This window comes from Episyrphus balteatus, chromosome 2, assembly GCF_945859705.1.
Source record: "Episyrphus balteatus chromosome 2, idEpiBalt1.1, whole genome shotgun sequence".
In the NCBI taxonomy this organism is placed as follows: Eukaryota; Metazoa; Arthropoda; class Insecta; order Diptera; family Syrphidae; genus Episyrphus; species Episyrphus balteatus.
Window position 1 is genome coordinate 40,287,621 of NC_079135.1, and position 17,174 is coordinate 40,304,794.

At 31.2% G+C, this 17,174-nt stretch overlaps 1 protein-coding gene across 6 annotated transcripts in view; it reads right to left on the reverse strand.

Moving 5' to 3' along the window:
• The window catches only part of LOC129908149 (protein furry), a 52,420-nt gene that overhangs the window by 34,282 nt on the left and 964 nt on the right, over positions 1-17,174 (reverse strand). For 3 of the 6 annotated variants that reach the window (XM_055984471.1, XM_055984470.1, XM_055984472.1), the window contains exons 2-15: positions 10,428-11,488; positions 10,230-10,367; positions 8,793-9,133; positions 8,598-8,736; positions 7,471-8,541; positions 6,948-7,071; positions 6,678-6,879; positions 6,435-6,617; positions 3,177-3,320; positions 1,059-1,226; positions 826-975; positions 579-748; positions 341-495; positions 169-279 (exon numbers count right to left, since the gene is read on the reverse strand). In XM_055984471.1, coding sequence (XP_055840446.1) covers positions 169-279; positions 341-495; positions 579-748; positions 826-975; positions 1,059-1,226; positions 3,177-3,320; positions 6,435-6,617; positions 6,678-6,879; positions 6,948-7,071; positions 7,471-8,541; positions 8,598-8,736; positions 8,793-9,133; positions 10,230-10,367; positions 10,428-11,488 — 4,157 coding nt within the window. Of the gene's footprint in view, positions 1-168; positions 280-340; positions 496-578; positions 749-825; positions 976-1,058; positions 1,227-3,176; positions 3,321-6,434; positions 6,618-6,677; positions 6,880-6,947; positions 7,072-7,470; positions 8,542-8,597; positions 8,737-8,792; positions 9,134-10,229; positions 10,368-10,427; positions 11,489-15,163; positions 15,461-17,174 lie in introns of those variants that run through there. The other 3 variants (XM_055984473.1, XM_055984474.1, XM_055984475.1) reach the window with 2 other exon arrangements.

A 17,174-nucleotide genomic window follows, 5' to 3' on the forward strand; every position in this document is an offset into this window, starting at 1 on the left:
CAGGCGAGGAAAATGTCTTCCTGAAGGTCCTCAGACCTATTAAGTCCGTGAGTAATCCCAAAAGGGACATATGGCTTCGAACGGAGGGTAGTATTAATATTATTTATACCATTTCTATGGGCACAATCGATTTTTAAAAACCTTATTGTAAATATGCAAATAACACACCTTTTCATCTCTTGAAACCAGTAAGCAATCCAGCCATTTATAGATAATTCCATCATCTCCCAAATAGGTTGTATGAAAGATTGGGCCACACGACAATAATGCAGACATTGCCTGAAAAAAAACACATATTTACAAGTTAAAAATTTTCAAAAATGAACTTTAAATTAATTACCTGTAGAGCACTAAATTGAAGTTTTTCCTCATCAACTGTCGTACCAATTTGTGATGATATACCAAGAGCTTTTGCAAATGGTCCAGACCATGTTGCAAACAAATTGAATAAATTCCTTTTTAAATCACGAGATAGTAGAGTTCCACAAGCTTCCACTTTAATTTTGTTTGAAGAAAAAAAAATTTTTTCACTGTGTAATCAACTGTGCATCAAAAATTGATTTATATAAAACACTCACGTGAAAAGTTCTTTATCATCTTACGAATGAAATTACAGAAATGTGCTTTGACTTCCCGAATGCTCGTATTATCTTTGTCTGTTTCTGATTCCAAATAGAGACGAGCGCCTTCTATATATTCAACAAATGTTGGATGTAAGGACATGGTATCTCTTTCCAAAACACATGTGCTGTATAAAGCAAATTAAAATAGATTTCAGTCTGAACAAACAAAACACAAGCTTTTATATTTGCAAAATCAAATTACCTTACACCAAAGGTGCCATTTTCTGCTATCTTTTCTAGAACTCTTACCAACTGCAAACGCAATGCATCACGACGACGTCGTCGTCTCATGTTCTCTTGTTTTCTGTCAACAGCTTCACGTATAAACACCACCAACTCCTCCATCAAGTCCCTTTGTATGGAAGGAAAATATGATATGATTATGTTAATTTATTTTATTCCTCAATAGAAGTTGTTTAAAAAGTTTTTTGTTACTTTAAGGCATCATGATTAATCATTCCAAGAGCATTTACGGCTGCATCTCTAACTTCAGTCACCTCACATCTCAAAAGAGGTACGACAAGTTTATATAGAGCCTGGGGTGAAGCAGATCCAATGGCTGATTTGTCACTGCGATCTGCGTTCAAAGAATCCGGGGATGAACTGAAAATATGGAGAGGTTGTTAAATAATTGTTGAATTTTGTATTAATTAAGCAACCTCATTCTTCTAATTTTTTGTTTTGTAAACAACTAAACATAACTTAGCATAAATAAGTAAAACAACACTTTCATAAAATTTTATAGAGGTCGATTTTATTTTTAAATGGGAACTTGATGTAGGTCAGTTCGAATCACAAAGATACAGAATTGAGAAAGTTAGTTGGTTGAACATAAAATGCCCCTGAGGAGCACCTAGCCCCGATCAAAAAAAAAACAAATAGTTTATTAATTTTTTTGGTAATTTTACGGGTGTTTTAATTTTTTCGGGTTAACTTCGCTAACTTTGTATGAATGTATTGTCTAGCAATCGGTTTACGTTTTCGAAATGTGATAAGAAAATAAAAATCAAATTCAGAAAAAGTTAGCCGTGGAAGTTATAAGAAAAACGATGAACCCAATAACCTCAATTGGAACTTGGATTTTTGACTCTTCGATTGCATTTTTTGGGTTGAAGCCAAAAAGTAAACCAGTTTGAACAAAATGTTTTGATATTCGGGATGTATGTAATACATCATTTTTGTTTGGTTCCTTAGATATTAAAGATATACAATACAAAAGTGGAAGAATTTTTTTCATAACGTTTATTTAAATTTCATAAAGTAGGTTAATAAAATAATACAAAAATATTTCTTTGGTTCTATAAAGAAATAAATCTTATGAGAGTACACAATTTTGTTTGGCTGGTGGTAGAAACGATTTCCGCATAATGAGTTTGAAAACTCGCACTTTTTTACTTTTAGCAAAAAGTGTACGTTGTAGTTATACCTTTAGAGAAAAATTCTTTAAGATCTTTTAAACGTTATTCACTTTGGCCTTAATACTAAAATATTTTTAGTCTAACATTTACATACATAAATCTCAAATTACAAAACTCGGAGAAGCAAAACTAACTTTGCACAAATTAACTTGCAAATTAGTATGGAAAATCGAAAATCTAAACTCATATTTTAATAGGTTCATTTTTAAGGAGTGCATTGACGATTTTTTTATATTTTTACAAAAAAGAACTAAAATATTAAATTTTATTGAACTTCTCTTATACCTACTTCTAAAATAATGTTAAAAATTATAATCCATTTGGAAAATTAAGGCTTACAGGTTACGACCCATAAAAAATTTATTCGTGGTATCACAAATACTTTTTAAATTTTTTGTTTTTGGTGTTTTTAGGTTTTTAGTAATAAAAGACAAACACAACGAGGATATAACAAACATTATCGAAAACGCTGAAAAAATAACTAATCAAAAACTTAAAAGTACCACATTTTAAAGTCTATTTTACTTTTCAGAATTGGTAGTTGATAAATATTTTTTTTTATTATTGTTATTCAATTGTCCTGTTGTCCTCGATTTAATACTTTCGAAAACGCGATCTGATGAACTATTTCTGACTTCAGATTTGAGTTCAGCAAATTAAAATTCTCCAAAACAGTTTTTTTTTTTTGTGAGAAACAAAAATTTTGTATTAGTGTTAATTCACGTGCTGCAAGAACGTATTATAAAAATGTATATAATGTTTTTGTTTATTGAAAATATGTTCCTGAAAGAGTCTTCTGTTCTTGATATCAATTTTTTAACTTAAACATTTTATGAAAGTGTATTTACTTAAAACTGTAAAAAAAAAAAAAGCAAAACTAATCTATGTATACCAAGCGCGCAGTTTTATAACATAACAACAGTTTAACTACTGTGTTAATTAAAAACAAAAAAAAAATATAAATCAAAATGCATTATTTTATAATCAAGAAAACAACGAATAATATAAAATCTATAGCAAACGATTAAGAATAAAAATATTGAAACTTATTTTTGTAAACATTTTTGAAGTTGTTCGTTGTATCTAAATATTATTTTTATTTATATTTTTTTTTTATATAAGACTATCACTTTACCCAAGTCTCTTCTGTCTGGCTTCTTTGCGACCGTATGACAGTGGCAATGTAAACCTTGTTACGATTCCTTCTGGCCCAAAAACATTTGAAGGAATGTTGTCCAAGGAATCAGACAACGATCGAGAGTCCGATTGATCTTGTAAACTTTTTTAATTTATTGTTAGATTGAGTGATAATTTTATTATTATCATGTAGTAGACGACGACGTTACATAAAGTCAGCATTCGCAGTTCATTCGACAAAAAGTAAGAAAAAAAATATAAAGAAACGATAAAAGAAAAACAAATGAGAGAAGGTTAACAAAAATTTTAATGATCACTTCAAGGATAAACAGTAGCATAATTGATTAACATGAACAACGAAACTGACTTGATGGAAGAATGAAACAAATAAGTATAAGGTTTTTGATTAAAACAAATGAATATGAGACAGGTGGGTGGATGGTTCAAAATCGTTTATCCATTCAAAGACAAAGGCTAAGCGGTATTCTTTTTGGATTACTTTACAAACAATTTGTGCTATATTAGAGGCACAATGAATGAAATGCGTTTGTTGTGCACATATGCTTGTTGAGGGAATTTTAAATGACTTAATGGGTGGTATGCAAAAATTTGTCGCACTATGAGATATTCTTAATCAGAGCTAGGTTTTGGAAGTGAAAATTAGACTTAAAATAAACCATTTCATTCATTGAAGGATGAAAACCAGTCTGGATGTCTGCATTGGAGTGAGAATTAAGGTGCTTCGGATAATGAAACTTTGATGTTTTTACCAGGCACCTCGCACAATGCGCCCGTTGTTAAGATGTGATGAGTATCACCCGAAAAAAGATCCCGCGGAGAAAGAATGGGCGTATACTAACACCCCTTTCAAAGAGATAAAAATTGAGTTTAATAAAAAAGCCAAGTAGACGGAAAAGCAAATATATTTGAACTACTCAATGGACAGTTTTAAGAGTTAGTTTAAGAAAAATAAAGATTAAGCAACGCCGCCAAATTTGAATCCATTTTTTTTCAACAGAAAAATGTACCACATACACCACAGAGACCCACTTTGATAAAAAAAAAGTATATGTATGGCAGCATGTATGTGTCTCCCATACCCATATGCTTTTTAAGCCAGGCAACAAAAAAAAAACTTACTGTATATGAAACAAATAACTCCGAAAATCTAAAGAAACCGAATAAACAACAACTTTTACAGACTAGTAAACATCCTAATTAGTGCGATGGGATGAATTGGGTGTGCGGAAAGTCTAAACTTCACATTGAAAGACTAAGAAAAAGTTGTTGAGATTGCACGATGTTTGCAAGAGTTACGTCGAACCGCATCAAGGCCAAATTCCACTATCTGATTCTTAAGAGCACACATGCCACAATGAAGGAGAAAAAGAATGACATTGATAAATTTTTCTGCAAGACATCACTGCCGTTAAGAGACACGAGTATATTTCATTCATAGCAGAGAAAAATATGTTATTTGTCCACCTCGAAAATCCCGTCTCGACAGCTTGAAATCATAATTGTGGATATCTGACGAAAGTCTTAGACGAAAAGAGCAAATGAAAAGAAATCCGATAAAAACGACCCACTCACTATCGAGAAATCCTACTTCTTATAAAATGTACTGCTATAAAAAAAAGTAAGAAAAGAAATCATATAACTCGCAATGCAGGTTTCTTCTCTAGGAAGAAAAAACATCAAGGTAAGGTCGATTTAGAGATGCTTTTTCAGAAACCAAATATGAATTTTCTAACAAAAAGTAAAAATTTCAACAAAATGTGAAGCTAAGAATTTGAAGAAACCATTTAAACCGATTTCTGCAAATTAGCGACAACTTAAAGTCATATTGAGAATTATGTGTGAAAGTCTAAAACCAATTACTGATGCGTAAGGATAGGAAAAGATTTTATCGAAATATTTGAAACGGCCAGAAGACTATAATAAGGAGGAGGATGCACTATCATGAAGCTACTTTAATTTTTTTATAAGCCTAATACAACCGGCTTTACCTTACAAATTTAATGGGAAAAGGTAACATATTGTATTGTTTTTTTCAATACTGTGAAATACATTATATCCCTTTGACTGCCAAGTCATGAAATTTCATATTGATTGTCGCACGAAAACGTACGACATGGCAGCCAAAGTGATATTCAATTTTACTTTGCATACCACCCAAAAGGTTTTTTGAAAATCTCAAAATCCGAATGGTTATTTAATTTGAGTGACCTATGTACATATACGTTACAAAATTTCTTAATGACCGATTCCAGGTCGACTTCAATGAATTTTGAAAAAGGAACTACTATTTTATAGAAAACACAAACAAATTTTATTTTTTTGAAAACAATTTTCGGATCTTAAATACGAAAACAATTGTTAAACTTATTTTTTGAAATTAAAAAAACACGGTCCCGTGAACAAATTTTTGCAACAAAAAATCAGTTTTATTTGAACACTATTTAAAATAAAAGACAAGATTACTTTCAATATTAAAAAAAAATTAAGATACGGATTTAGAGAGAGATGGAGACAGTGGAAACATAATATTAGAAAACGAATGCTTAAAATAAAAAGGAGGTAAATTGAAAGAATAACTATCAGTACCACAATGCCTATTTTTTATATTTACTCCAACTGCACGTCTTGAATACTTGAAACGTTTACTTATATGGGCAATCAACTTCAAAAATTCTTCTCTTAGAATTGGACATTCAAATCTTTTATTTTTCAACTTAAAACATAAGTTAATGCGACCGCAAAAGAAGTGTATTTCATTTTAGGCTTTTCTCGCAAAGTGTTTTCCATGTGTAACATTAATGTTGATGTTAAAGTCGATACAGAAAATATACAAATAACATTAATTTAAGAACATTATGCTAGGGATCGGAATAGATGGTTTTATTTTTTTGTTTTATGAACATGCGCCAAAATACCAACCCACACAAATTTACATTATTCCCGAAAATACTATATCCAACCTTTATTTTACCGAAAAAATAAAACAGGGGATTTATCGGACTCTACTAAGTTACTAAAAAGTACTTACATAGTAATTGAATTAAAAATCATAAGTGTTATGAATATGAATAGTGCATTGTACTTGAAAATGAATTTACCGGTTGATCTATTTTTGTTTTTTTTTTTTTTTTGTATAAATTCACAAAACGTATATATTTATGAAGTCTGAATTATGTGATGTCTAAAGAATGTTCTACCCAAAACCAACATTTATATTCTTATTCCAATTACTTACCTTAAACTAAGATCAGGAGAAGCACAACGAACAGCAACACTGGGAATTTGTGGAACTAATCTCATAGCACATGCAACTTGATTACGCCACAATCTCAGATATAAATCTTTCTGTCCTTCTGTTGGGACCTTTTTGGTGGGTGCTGAGCTTCTCAAAAGTGATGCTCTATTATCACTAACTGGCCTATAGTCAAAAGCAAAAAATATATACAAAGTTCTGCAATATATGAATAATAATACTTACGTTGGATCAATGACACTATAAAGAGTTGTTACACGAGAATAGCAAATTGGCCAAGCCTGAGCCACAGTCGATGGGCATTGTTGTAAAATACGATTTCTTTCCAAGAATCCAAATAAACAAACAGCCCATGGATCAAATTGTTGCTGATGGGGATTACTGGCTTGGGACAAATTCAATGTTGATGTTGAAGATTTTGATGATTCTTTAATAATATAATACAAATTGATTAAATTAGTTTTTGAATTTTGTTCCTATACTGATTGCAATTACCATCAGTTCCAGCTAACCAAGCACCACTAGAGCGTTCAGCAATCCATTGCAAATCGATTGCATTTGCATTGAGAATGGCAGTCTTTTCTGCTTGTGGCAAGTGTGGTAAACATTTTTCCAAGACCTATGGATATATAAATATTTTTGTGTAAATTTATGTGTGAAATTTAGTGCATTTTCAAAATCACAAAAAATAAAAAAAAAAAGAAATACTGGACTTTAACATTAGCTGTGTTTTATTTTCCTCGTGATCCAGATCAGATCATTGTATTTGTTAGCTTTACAATAACAAAGCGAGATCCTGCTTTTGTTGTAAAGCAAATAAAATCAATGATCTGATCCGGATCACGAGAATAATAAAAAACAGCTATTAATATACTTCTGCGTCAGATAACTTTAAAAATTTTCAGAAATGATCACTTTTTAATACGATTAATACAAACTAAAGCAGACTTTTAAATCCAACATATTAGTAAAGCTCAATTATTTTATCAATTTCTAAATTTCTGTATCCTTTTCATACCTGTGGCAAGCATTTATCAATCACATCAATAACTGGAGGCTCAGTTTCTGGTATTCCTAAAGCTTTCATCAAATTTTTCACTTCCTTCAATATAATCGCTGCTAATTTTCGTAAAAATGGCCTGCAATTACAAAGCAACACCAATGCAAATCCTTCAACAAAATGCAATGTCGTAATCAGTGGAACTTCGTTCTTTTTTGTGCTTTCAGCTAAATTTATCACAGTTGTCTGAGTGATGCTCGATACACCACTTGAAGTTATTGTTGATGCTCCACTCGAAGTTGTATTTAATCCTCCAGTACCCTTAATATTGCTTGCACTTGAAATTTGACTATTAGTTGTCTCTTTTCCACTTGTCGGATTCAATGCAGCCGCAGCTACTGTGGTGGGCGTTTTAATGTTATTGTTTCCTGTTGAGGCGTTTACATTTGCAATGCCACAACGCCATATATTTAAGAAAACATACAACATTCTAGTGCAATTTTCCAATAATTGAGGAAATGTATCAAGAACATCACGCACTAAGAATTGCGTATATCCATGAACAACATCTTGTCTCCAGTCGGGAAAGTCAATTACCAAAGTCTGTAAGGACTGATGGGTCAGCATACGGAGTTCTTCGTCCATATGAACAGTAAGTCTGGAAAGTAAATCGACAAGCTCTTGAGCAGTCATTGTATCGGGAATAAGACGTGGTACAGCCGCAACACATGTGCGGAATAAATCAATGCGAGGTTTACGTTCACCAGTCAACATTTCGTCGGGTTCTTTATTTTGATTTTGTGTATTGGTCATCATCAATGGGCGTCCAAGGTGTACGTCAAGGGCTCGTAAAATATCAACAAATACACGACGGACATGAGGGAAATATGTTGACATGCCAATACTTCGAGCCGTATCATCGGTAAGCATTTTATTGATGTATGTTTTCTTAACGCGCAATGTATTACCCGACGGAAGAACTCCCACAGTTCTTGGCATAGGAGGTTCTCCGTCTTTTTGTTGTAATGAATCAGCAACAACCAAAAAGGCTCTTAAACCAATGCTCATTCGTTCCGGGGTTAAAATAAGCTGAAAAATATTCAAAATTACTATTTTTCTTTTGAATTATGTATGAAGCAATTTACCTTAATTGAGCGTCCAACGCAAAGCAAATCATATACAATTTCACGCATTGCAAAATCTAATCGTTCTTGTGCAATAAACTGAATAATTTTTACAAATATATTTAGCGGTGTGTCTCGTGGTATAACTCCCTTTGAACCTCTGAAAAAAAATTTTAAATTTTTAGTAATTGTTGTTTTTGCTAAATAAAAACTTACTTTGGAAAAAGTGAATTAACTATGCTCTGAAGTCGTGAATGCGTTGCAGAATTTGATTCACATTTTATGCGAATCATATAGACCCATAATAGACGATAAAGAGATTCCAGAGCAACACGACTCATTTTTGAATCTCGATTTTTTAAATTGCTTAAGCACATGGCAAGAAAGTAATGCCAATTTGTAAGGAAAAATGTTTTTTGAGACACACAGAGCAGGCATGTAACCAATGGGAAAAGAGCCAAGCGATGTTTCGATTTTGTTGATGCATCCAGTGTCTGCATGTATAAAAGTTCCACGAAGTTTTTAACGCACGGTACATTTACTTCGTTCTTAACAGCCTGGAAAGAGATATGAAAAAATTAATAAAATGAAGTACAACCTAGAGGTTTATTATTGAGTAGTCGAATGACAATATAAAATTAATAAAAATTGTCATATTCTCCATAAAGGAAGTACAGATGACTTTGGAGTCCACCATAATGTCAGACAAGGATGTATTATACTAGGGTGCTTTTTTTAAGGCAATTCATCGAAATAGCATAAAATTCAGCGGAGCTGTATAAATTTAAAAAAAAATTACCAAAACTTTAGTTATTTTGTATGCGAAATCTTCAAACGCGAATGGTGAGTGCTAAATCTTAATTTTAAGGGCCCAAACTTTTAAGGAATGTTTTTGGGTATTTCCAACAGAATTTTGAAATGGAAGTGACGAAAATTTATGGGCGCCTTAAAAAAAGGACCCTAATGTATACTGTGGTAAATCTGATGGCAATAATGAAAATTTTGGAGCTAAAACAACTAATAAACAGGGTGTCTCGGAATAAGACAAGGAAAATTGAAGGGGTCATTTTTGGTTATATTCTAAGAAAAAAAAATGTTCTGCAGTAAAGCTCTATCTGCAAAGTTGATACCACTTAACGATGATTTATGAAAACCATTACTTTGGTATGCCTTTTCTCATATTAATGATAGTTTTTCTGTTAATTATAATGGTAGGTTTTTATTTTTAGAAGAAATTTTATTCTTTGTAAATGTGTTTAAAAATTTATTATATCTTTTTTGGTTGCTCGGATATTAACTTTATAAAGCTTTTTCATTTTTTCATGTTTCTAATCATTTTTGACTTTGAGGCTAATTCTCTTTGAAAAATGAGTGATCAAAACAGTGTTTCATGAACTTATTTTTATAAAGAAAACAATAGTAAAAATCACAAGTTTACCAGAAAACTCATACATTTTATGATATTTGGAAAAGCATTTGGAGAATATCAAAGAACTACAAAAATTCATCTTATAAAACTCCATTATAGCTGGTTACAGTTTTAAGGAAGTTAATCTGTTTTTTTTTTTTTGTAAAGCTGTCTCAAAACTTCAACTCAAAAAAAGAAATGTTGAAATCATTGTAGAATTTAGTTTAGTTGAATACAATTCTTACCGCAGCAACAGGAACTAAAATTTCAACAAAAAGTCCAGCCAGGGCATGCTTAATATCTTTTTCTTTGACTTCTAAAAAGTATTGTCCACATTCGTGCATAAACTGAAATGATGCTTCAAATTCTTCTATAGGTACCATCTGTAAAATAAAACATATATTTCTTATCATCTTTCAAGGATTAACAACTAATAATCTTACCTTCACCCGAAAGAATTTCATGCCCATCAAAAGACTTATTACACTCTGTGTTGTATGCGGACTTGGTTCTTTAGTACGAAGCTCTTTCAATTCACTCATAAATCGTTTGCGCACCGAGGCAAAACGACTCTGTGCCAAAGCACCAATTACTTCCGCATACAAATCTGCTATCATATGAATGTTGTTTGCATTTGGATTATTTTGCAGTCCATCTTTGTATTTAAAATGTTTAAATGCAAGATTTTCAATATTTCTTATAATATCCTCGTGTCCAGGATGTACTGGGAGTTGTTTGAGTATCTCGATTAAAGCTAAGCAAAAAATAAACTCTACTGCTGCTTCACGACGTTGAAGTTGAAAGTCCATGTCAATAACTGGCTTTGGAGCTGTGCTCTTCTCCATACGCTTGAGATCATTCTTAATTTCTACATCGGATAGCTGACGTCTATGCCAGGCGAGTATTGTATGCAAAAGTGAGGGCAAACAATGTTCAGCGACTGATCCAAGTGCAGAAAGTAACTGATCAAATTGCTGATCTTCGCCGCGTTGCAATAATTTAGCTAAATTTTTGTCTGCACTCTCCAACATCACCAATTCGATTTTCTTTTCAGCTTGAACTGTGAAATCTGTAAAGAGATTTCTCATAACAATTTCGCCTGGCCTCAGAGCCATTTCGCCGCTGTTTTGTGATTCGGTGGAATTAAAAGAAATCGTATTGATTATTGATATGCGAGATGGTGCTCCCCAGGGAAGTAATGAGTGACGCGTGGACGTTGGCACTTGTCGTATAATTTCTGTAACATTGGGCAATATATGAGATTCGGCAAATGATGCATCGGCTGTGCTTATAGCAGGGGCAAATGTTGAGTCTGTCGAGGAGTTAACTGTACCTCCTTTTGTCAATGGTTTGGGATTGGGTGTGCTTTCAGTAAAATTTGTTGAATTTCGATTTGAGGGGGATCCTTGAAGGTTTTCAATGTTTCCGGATGTGTTTTGTTGGCCTCCATCATCTAATGAATGGATTTGGGCTTCTTTTAAACTATCATTGGATGTATCATATTCTGAAATAGGAAGAATAAAAAAGTTGAAATTAAGTTTAAAGTTTTTGTGTTTTGATAAGTTAACAGTAATTATGGCAAGAACATTCAATTTTTGTTCGTTTTCTTATTTTATTTGAAAACTTACGGAAATAACAACAACAAACATAAAAAAAGTCTGCAAAGAGCTTCAATCGATACAAATTTGCATTGAACTTGAACACTATTATTGAGCGGTCGTCAATTTCTTCTTTAAAGTTAATTGAATTAGTTGATAAATAAAAAAATGTACACAAGCCTTTGACTTGACACTAAGAAAAAAATATTCAAAAATTTATTACCAAATAATTAACAATATAAGATAAATTAAGATTACAACAATCGACAACTGTTCTTATGCCAAATTCAATTCTATTTTGTTTTTTCGCCCACTATAGTGTGATGCATGTTATATTTCTGTGAAAGCAAATTGCACAGGGGTTGAAAAATAACAAGAGAGTAATATATGAGTAGAACCAATTAGTATAATAATGCACAAAAGTCTAGGAAACAAAGAAGTATACATTTAAATGCAAAAAACAATGCATTCGACGATAGCGTGGGAATGTGTCTGCAATAGACTTTGGATTTTAAACATGCGTAGGTTTTCTATTTTGTAGAGATTATCATATTAGTTTTTTTCGTGTTACATTGTAGTGTTTTTGTTTAAAAAATTACATGAATACGACAAGATTCTTGGATTTGAGATTAATATTTAAAGATGAAAGAGGAATTAGAGGTTGATAGAATTTTAGACTTTACAATCATATCCAGATACTGTTTGTATTATCATAATATCTGGCTTATTATTATAAATTTTCTGATCCATTGATTGAATAGAAGGATTTTTGTTCTGGTATTCTTAGCATAATGATTAACTTTATTTTATTCTTTAAAGTACATTATATTTATGAGTAATATATTTAAAATATAAGCTTGTCTTTTAACGTTTAGGAAAACCGAAATTAAAATGCACGACTGGGGTCGCACGTACTTGCTCTAATGGTAAACATAACTCTAATATTAAAGCTTTTTATTGAACAATATTAGTTTTTATAATTAATTTAATACCGTTTTAAATGATCTTTTACACAAAACTAAGTATGCCATTTGATTTCTTGTATAAAAAAAGTTTTAAGAATTTCGAAATCGTTAGACCCATTTTTTAAAAAAATAATTTTTTATATCTAAAAATGTTCCAACATTTTTCAAAAAAAGTTGGTATGCCATTTATAAGAAAATATAATTCAACACATAAAAACTAAGTTTCAATAAAATTCATCAATCCGTTTTCAAAAAATTGATTTCTCAAAAAAAAAATTTCAAATATTTTGTAAAAATTTGTTTTTTTTTTTGAAAATTTTATAAAATTGTTATAAAACGTTTATTTTAAGGTTTCTGTATAAAAATTTTGGTTGAAATCTACTTTGTCGTTTACGAGAAATTCATAAATAAAAAAACCCTTCTATGACAGGTACCGTCAATAACGGTACAAACAATATTTTTTTTATTTCAATAGAAGACTCTTATGTGTAACACTAAACAGGAAAATTTTAATCAAAATCGTTGGAGCTGTTTTTGAAATAAATTAACTTTTCTATTTCCGTTATACAGGTACTGTTAGTTTTGGTCCTAAAAAATTAAATTTGTCCTCTGGGGAATCACCCAAAACTGTTAACTACCAAGTTTGAAGAAAATCGATCCAGTAGTTTAGGCTGTAGCTCGAGAAACTTACAGACGGACAGACAGACAGAATGGCCGGATCCACTTTTTTGGCATTCTCCATCATCGTAATGTCATGTAAAATTGTTATCTCGAGTTCGATTTTTTTTACGAATCCTAAACTTTCCCTATAGTACCTTTATCGCAAGTAAAAATGAAAAGTAAACAACTTACACTTTTTCAAATAATAAAAAAAATATCATTCTTAAAATATTCAATAAAATTGGTTGAACCATCTGCGAGTTATACGTTAAAAAGAATAAAAATATGTTAAATTTCACACAAAACGGCAACGCCACATGCGTATTTTTAAAGAAAAACTAAAAATGCAATTTAATTAGAATAGATATGTATAATCACAATCGTTGAAACCATTTTGAAAAAAATAGTAAAGAAATAAAGAAGGATCAACATTTTCTGCGTCACTTCTTTTGAATTGACTTTATAAATTGACTATTACTCTAAAATTATAACTTCTAGAGAAAAATTTTGTAGCAGAAAAAGAAATGTAATTATATTTCCAATCTAAAAAGTCCTTGCAAATTGTCTGTCCGACCAGTTGTTCTCGAGATATTGAGGCTAATGCGTTTTTCAAAACCAAACAATACGCAAACTGAGATTTATACTCAGGATGAACCCCTCTTCAATACTGCATTCAAACTTAGCTGACGTCACAATTTTGTTCATATTTTTCCCCATTGACTGAACTAAACAATTAGTATAACTATTTGTTTATTTTGAGGAATCTCGAGTCTTAACTCATAAATCGGTATTCATTTACAGAACTAAGGCTAAATACCTGTGTGAGAAAATGTATTTATATCGATTAACTAAAGGACTAGTACCAATATTGCACTAGGTCATAAACAGCGAAAATTTAAATTTTAACATTGATGCATCGTTAACGGGCTGGTAGTCATTAAAAATTTTGGCAGCTTTCAGAAGTTACATCTAATACAAATAGGTTTTATATAAATAAATCTTTAAAAAACCGAGTGACTCCTATACTCCAAGTACTGGTTACTGGAGTAAAACCTATACACTAAAATTGTACCCAAAAGTGACATGAAAATATTTTCATACTAAACCATCCCACTTTTATGGCCCAAAGTCATGACAGCATACATATTTATAAAATAAATTTCTCCAATCACATTTCGATGTGGAACACATTTCTTTGCATGTTTATACTACATTTAGGGAACAATTGACAACGAATTGGACTAATTCTCAATATGGCAGAATATTTAAAAACTATTGGTGTTGGAATTGGCCGTTTAAGATCGAAAAGAAATCCAAGACATATTTGAATAATGTGACAAACAATAAGTATCTTACGAAGGTCAAGTTAGATGATTTTAAATAAATAAAAAAAAATTCCGACCGTTGTTTAAATATATTTTTAATCCAAACAACTAAACTTACCGTCAAGAACAAAGAAAATATTTTTCTTTAATATTTAAACATTTGGAAAAAAAATGATTCACTGCTCTAATAGAACAAAATCAATCACAATAACATAATACAGTATAATTTTTATTTGTATTGCAAAGAGTTGATAAAGTTTATGTTTATTTTTTTTTTTTAGCAAATGGAAAAACCTACAAGTCACTGCGAAACAATAACAAGAATTGTTCAACTCTTTACCAAACACTTCTTTATCAGTATGACAAAAATATAAATAATATTGATGTAGGCAGGTTACAAACCAATGAATTGCAATTAATAATAATTTTATTATATTTTTAACTAGGCACACTTTTGTTTTTTTTTTTTATTCACAAACCAACAACCTTTGCCGAAGCTTTTGCAGTGAAAGAATTGAAATACAAAACTGAAAATCGCAAATTTGATTCGGTCACCCTTCGCAAATCGCCTAAACACATACACACAAATAAATACAATTTCTGTACATAAATTTATCTATATTACACTAACTTTTTTTTCCAAGATAAAGATTGAAGGGTTATGTCATCCCTGATTTTAAACCAGCTGATTCTAACGTAAGAGATTTGACAAAAACAAAATGATTTTTCTTTATTATTTTTTTTTTCTATGAATAAGAAAACAGCAACAACAACAACATATTTCTACGCTTCGTTACACGACACGATACCACGCACTCGGGAACAAACTATAAACTTAAGTTAAGTAAAAATTAATTTATTAGTGAATAAGGTAGATAGAAACTCATCTAGTTTCTGGGACTGACTGAATGTTGGGAATTGAGTGTGGTCGCCCGGTGCCGGTCTATTTTTTTGCTTATGCCTGAATAGTGTGGAGACCAAGAGGCTTTTTTGAACGCCAACCCATGTACAAATACATTACACAAACATCAAGTCAATAAGCCGCTTATCTAAAATCAAGTGTGTGGATGTACACTCTGGGTCACTAAATTAACGTCTCGGTGCAGAGAAAAAAAAATATTCAGCGATGTCGATTTAGTCAACAGCTGAAAATACAGACTATTGTGGGCATGAGATATGCTAACATCGACGCCCTAGCAACTAGCATTGAGTTTTTCCAGTTCAACCTAAAGGACAGCAATGAACTCACCTTAGATGAAGCTCATATTTGGAAAGCGATAACAACTTGGTTTTAGACCATGTAGACCAGCGCCAATAATTTTGGGAAAAAAAATTAATAGTAGCATATGAGTGATGGGAAAATTTAGGATAAATGGGTAATGAAAGGGGCGGTTGGGCGAAAAAGTGGGGTGGGTGTCAAAAATTTTGTTTTTGACGATTCCTGTCAAAAAAAAAGACCTCTTATCGAAAGAGGTTTTGGTTTTTTATTTTTTATATTACAAAAATGGTTGGATTTAAAAAAAAAAAAAACTGGTAAGAAATGACTTTGTTATGTTTTTACCTATCTAATTTTTTTTGTTAGAAAAATAATATTTTTTAGATTTTTGAGGAATTTAATTTAAAAAAAATAGCGAACATTTTTTTTTTATTTTTGAAGAGTTTGTAATGCCGTTATTTAGATTAAAACTTTTTATTTAAGACTATGTACAAAAACTACACTTTTCTTTCAGAAGATTTTGAGAAAAATTGAAGAAAAAAAAAACAAAAAACTATTTTTAAGATCAATTTTTCCATAAATGACAGTATTAATTGGCAAGACAGATTTTAGCACAGAAACCAAATTTTACATTTCTATTGGCATTTGACCTTTTGAATTAGAATCCATCAGAATGGCTCTAACGGGCAAAATTTTTGAGATATCGAATTTTGAACTTTGAAAAACACTGTCGTTTCAACTCGAAACTACTTGAAGTTTCTTGCAATTCAGATTTGTTGATGCAGAAATGTTTCTTGGAGTCTTAATATTAAAGTAAATGATTTTTTAAACCCCGTTATCTATCTTTTGTGGGCCTAGTAGTTAAAAAAGGCTTACTTTGAAGAGTAACAAATACGTCAAACAGAAAAGGCCTAATCTTTTTTCTTGCTGCTCAAAAAACGACGAAGCTTTTTGCATTAATGGAGCACCACTTAATGGGTGTATTATGTCGAATTCCTTTCAACCACTTGCAGTTACTACTAAAATCGCTACTAAAGTCGATACTTTTTGGCTGTTTAGGAAATCAAAAGAGGTAGCGATCTCTTTTTTGTGAATATATTTGTGTCCAAGTGACTTATGAAAATCAAAAGAATTCACAAAACATCAAAGTTAGAACAAAACAACGTAAAATTTGTTTATTTTGTTCACTAAAAATGATTTATATTTCAGAAATAAACAAAAATTGTCTCTAGTTCTTCATTTCTCTACAAAATTTTAGTTTGGTTTGACGTTTTCCCTTTGGCAAAATTGTATTGTGTGTGAAAATTTTTGTAAATCTGTCTCAAAAAAGAGATTTAAAAAGGATCGATTCTTCGGGAAAAAGTAGCGAATTTTTTTTTTCATTGGAATTCATTTAAGGAAAAAGTAGCGACTGCAAGTCGACTGC